At 41.3% G+C, this 4,810-nt stretch overlaps 1 protein-coding gene across 1 annotated transcript in view; it reads left to right on the top strand.

Moving 5' to 3' along the window:
* Nucleotides 1–4,682, top strand: part of bicc2 (bicaudal C homolog 2) — an 11,785-nt gene extending 7,103 nt beyond the window's left edge. The window contains exons 15-19 of the mRNA XM_032528511.1: nucleotides 1,944–2,107; nucleotides 2,892–3,105; nucleotides 3,494–3,660; nucleotides 3,867–3,966; nucleotides 4,082–4,682. Of these exons, the coding sequence (XP_032384402.1) occupies nucleotides 1,944–2,107; nucleotides 2,892–3,105; nucleotides 3,494–3,660; nucleotides 3,867–3,966; nucleotides 4,082–4,212 (776 nt within the window). The 3' untranslated portion in view covers nucleotides 4,213–4,682. The remainder of the gene's footprint in view (nucleotides 1–1,943; nucleotides 2,108–2,891; nucleotides 3,106–3,493; nucleotides 3,661–3,866; nucleotides 3,967–4,081) is intronic.
* The last annotated feature ends 128 nt before the right edge of the window (nucleotides 4,683–4,810 follow it).

Here is a 4,810-nt window from a genome sequence, read left to right as displayed (position 1 = left end):
ACACACACACACACACACACACACACACACAACCACACGCGCACACATACAGGAAACAGTACCTCATCCATCATGCAATATGAAAGATACTGGGAAGATCTGCAGCCAAATGGTACTAAATTCCCTCAGTGTTGCTTTATGGGATTATGAATTAGCAGTTTGAATGGGCCATCTGCCTCACAGTCATTAAGACACCCATATGCCAGTATATGAATGGGACATTTACTCACACAAACACACACATACCACTCAAGTAACAACCCACCAGTTATAATTGGTCCCATTGATATCGCACTCTTTGGAGTGCTGAAACAGTTTTTATCACGCATTTGCATATGGGTCGTGTTCTACTGCCAGAAGATACCCAGTGTCACTTGTTTGTCATTTGAGAGTGTATCTGCCTGTCTCAGTCTCAGCAATTTTAGTTTCATTAAGTATGCCACATGCTGGCATGGAGAGGCACTGTTTGTGATTCATTATTCAACACCTGAACCCAGCTTGTCCAATTCAGACTATCAGAGGAGACGTGGACAACCTGCAATGCATTTTCATGATGGGTGGACTGAGGCTATATGCATTGTTGTGTGCTACAGAAAGTGTGAATTCTAATTATTTTTGCTCAATACAGCCTGTAAGCACAGCTTTCTGAAAGTGTGTGCTAATTCAAATATGTCTCCTAAAAAGTGCATCACAATCAAATGAGTATGTGTAATGGGAAAGATGACACTCATAGTGACAAACCCACAGAAAATTGTTACTCAAATCTGCAGTTTCCATCAACACGAAGGAGAAGTTAAGCATCTTTTGGTTCATTTTGTTTTGAAACTTTAATATTTTAGTTCACTCTCAACTCTTAACTGTTGTTTTCAGACTCAACAGGCAGCTGTTTTGGCTAAACGCTAACAAGATAGATCTTGCAATCGGGAGCAGCAAAGCAGCTGAAAGAAGAGTAAATATTATATTTAAATATTCATAGTGGCCAGAAACATGAAAAATGAATACTAACATCCCTTCTGATGTCTTAGTGTGTAAATCAGCATATGCAAGCTAGCACATGAGGTGATGAGCTTGAGTCAGCTGTTCTCAAGTAGCAAAAACAAATCTGTTACAGTTTTTTCCACTTGCCAACACACTAAAATGACATGCATAGCACAGTCATTTAAATTGACATACAATGAGCAAAACCTCTTCTCAAGTCGCCAAAAGTCGAAACACCTTTTCTGGTTCTCTTGATAAGACACAACAATGTGACATAAAGTCACATGTTTGCCATTTCAAAACACTGCCATTCAACATGACACTACAAGAGCTAACTGGCTAATATATGTGCCACGTGGCCAAGCACCTCAATGGTTAATTGTTACCACTTCAATCAGGAAGTAAGTACTATGAAAAGACCATAGGTCAGCAACTTTTTTTTCTTTTCTATACATTTTCTCCAAACATTTTTCCTGCAATTTTCTTTTTCAATTTATTGTTTTTTTGTTCAGTCCAACGTAAATATATCTGCTGTGCATATGTTGCACTGACTGTGAAAAAAAGTTTCTGTATCTGCAAATATTGCTGTGCTTGGGACTCTGAAGATTTTTCCACAATTTGGACTATTTTAGTATTATGGCAACGCATACTGAAGATGAGAGTTATGCCCAACAGTGTGTAGTTGGTTAGACACAAATTTGGTAATATAAATGAAGTGTGTGCCATTTGGTGCAAAAGTTTGATTTTGTTAATGCTCTATGTAGTTTTGGTTGCAATGCTTCATTTTGCAGGATATATGAGGCTTTTGCAGTTTGGGTGTGTGGTTTTGTGAATTTTATTAAGTATTTTTGATAAAATGAGCCGGAAATGCCACAGATGTGTTTTAGCAATTTGGAAAAAAAAACTGTAATTCAGGTTTCAAGTCTTTATTTTCCTTCTGTGTGTGTTTGTATTTGTTATGTCAGCCATGCAGAGGAAACCTGTGGTCACAGAGGTCCAGAAGCCCACAGACACGTGGAGCGGCCTCGGCTTCTCCAAGTCCATGCCAGCCGAGGCGGTCAAAGAGCTCCGCAACATCAGCCGACGCAGCTACAAACCCTACCTGAGCATCAGCAACAGCCAGCAACAGGTACAAATGAGCTAACCTAATGTCTGGTTTAACAAACTCAAATAAAAAGGACTTCCAACTTAGCATGGTTCATTTTGATTGTTAATTGAGACTTGACTTCTATACTTTTGCTGAACTTGCTAAATTCTTTTGAGCAGCTAAAGCAGTTTTTTGTTCGGTCCGGTAAAACAAGCACCCCTATTAAGGCCCACTAATACAGCCTCATTTCTTAGTGTTGCTGTCTAACACTTTAAAGCATTTATCACACTGTGGGGCTTGCACTACCAATTTCTATGCTCAATTACCTGGAGTCTGATACCATCGCCTCAGTCAACACAGCAACTTCTTAGCAGCCTGTTTTCCTGAATGGTTTCTCTCCAACTGCTCTGTAGCCTGTGATGTAGATGCAGACTCACTTAGGCTAATAAGTGCAAAAGGCACTCCTCCAATAAGTTCAATTATCTTCTGGGACTCAGGCATCTGGGAGGAAGCATGCGCTAGGCCCACCACATTGATCATTTCCAGTGAGAGAGTGCTACTATCACAGGTCAGCAAACATGGGCACATGAGCTTTCTGACTAAACCTTTGGATGATGTCTTATGTTCACTGAAACTCTCTCACACAAGAGAATATGTGATCACTTTGATCACACCATTTGCCTTATGACCTCTAGCACTGACTAAGAGAAGAGAGATGAAAGAAAGGGATAGTGACAGACGTACAATCGGCTGCTGTGAAGTGTTTCGCAGATGAAAGAAACAATAACTCATATTTAATGTCGTTACAATTTCTGTCTCCTTCCAGACATGGGCTGCTCAGATGGGAAAGGTGTGTAATGGGAGCAACTGTGAGAACTGGAGGGACAGACGTAGATCTACATCTTCATCCCTGCCTGTCTCTTCCTCATCGTCTTCCTCCACCTCTTCCCCCTCCTCACCCCCGTCTACTTTTGCATCATCCATGTCCTCCTTCCCTGCATTTGCGTCCTCAGTGAACCGAAGCAGAAGTGACAAACCCCGTAAGTCTGACATTTGGGTGTCTGTAAGCTCGACAAAACAGTCTCTGCGTTACCAATACCCATACTACCATACTATTTAGTATGCCAGAAAAATGTAGTATGTCAAATGCAGTATGCCAAAAAGTACCAGGATGTTATACTGCATTTGGTCAGATTTCGCAGTGTCCAAACCAGCATACTTTTCTGTATATTCTGATCTTCTTCAAAGTGCCAAAGTTCAAGGCGCATAGTTATGAATAAGCAGTATGTTCCAATTGTAATCAGCATTCTGCATGCAACAGTACGTACTAATTGTAAAAAGAAAAAGTGTGATATTTGGAACACAGCGTGTCTCTTTCTCTCTGCCACCTTTAACCTTTTCTTCTGGATTTTGACCTGTGTTGTCTAGCGGAGAGCTTCCCGAGCAGCAGCAGCTACTTCGAAAGCGTGTGCTCATCGAGGAGGGGGTCAACCTGCAGTCAGAGGAGCCCCTCCCCCCAAATGATGGATGATCTGCCTGAGCTGCTCAGTCAACTGGGCCTAATCAAATACATTGATGTGTTTGAACAACAAGAGGTAACTTCTGTATAGACTAAATTAATTTTCTCTGACGCAAACATTTTTGTCATCACTTACACATTCATCACGCTGTGTGGAGGAACTTGCCTCAGAGCCTGAACCACAGACATATATGAACAAGCATACACTCACTTTTCCTCAAGCAAAAGTGTTATGCATCATGAATGAGCATCATGATGCAACTGCTTTCTGTGCTCATCCAGATTGACTACCAGACATTCCTGACTCTGTCTGATGAAGATCTGAAGGAAGTGGGCATCTCCACCTTTGGAGCCAGACGCAAGATGTTATTGGCAATCTCAGGTAAGAATCTGATGACCTAGCTTGGATTCAGATCTGCTTCTCCATCTGTTAACGTGGCTGGGGGGCGCCCGTCCCCTTTTGTGAAATTGATTAAGTAATTTATCTTCCTATCCAGACCTGAACAAGAGCAAAAGGAGGCTCTCAGATACCCCCGCAGTGAAGCCGGGCTACCTGGAAGGTGGTGCTAGTGGTCGACTACCACGAATCATGGATCTAGAAGTTGCTGCTCAGAGTAATCGCTGGTGAGAGGAGACGCCCACCAGCTCTTAGCTCCATTTGACTGACGTGGAGCTATACAGCCTCTAAAAATGTATACAGTGATTGTGTTGCCAGTGCAGAGGTCAAATCTGCTTGTTAGTCAACATAAATGGATAAGCATGAAAATGCCTGACAAGCAGCAAACATTATGTAAACATTTTAGTCCAGTGCCTTAATCTACAGCCATACCCCAAAGCGTTTTATACAAAATCAAGACAAGGAGGTCTTCCCTTCCAAACCTCTGATTCTACAAGAAACAAACTGTGTGAAACACAAATAAAACATGTGACCACATGTGACTCGTTGATCCTCTGTGGTGTCTTTTATCATCATAAATTGTCTTTCTTATGCAAACTATAATGCTATGTTTGACCATGTTAACCACTACATTTATGCAATTGTAAATAGATATTTCCAAAAATAAATGACATTGTACTATGATAGTGACAATAAATAAAATGTTGCTGTCAAGGTTTATCCATTGAGACTGTATTTTTGTTGGGCCTTTTATGCTATCATTGGAGAGTTGAGCGAAAACAAGGAGAGAGAGAGAGAGAGAGAGAGAGAGAGAGAGAGAGAGAGAGAG

The sequence above is a fragment of the Etheostoma spectabile genome, chromosome 10 (assembly GCF_008692095.1).
Source record: "Etheostoma spectabile isolate EspeVRDwgs_2016 chromosome 10, UIUC_Espe_1.0, whole genome shotgun sequence".
Taxonomy (NCBI): domain Eukaryota; kingdom Metazoa; phylum Chordata; class Actinopteri; order Perciformes; family Percidae; genus Etheostoma; species Etheostoma spectabile.
This window is presented reverse-complemented; position numbering and strand designations above follow the sequence as displayed.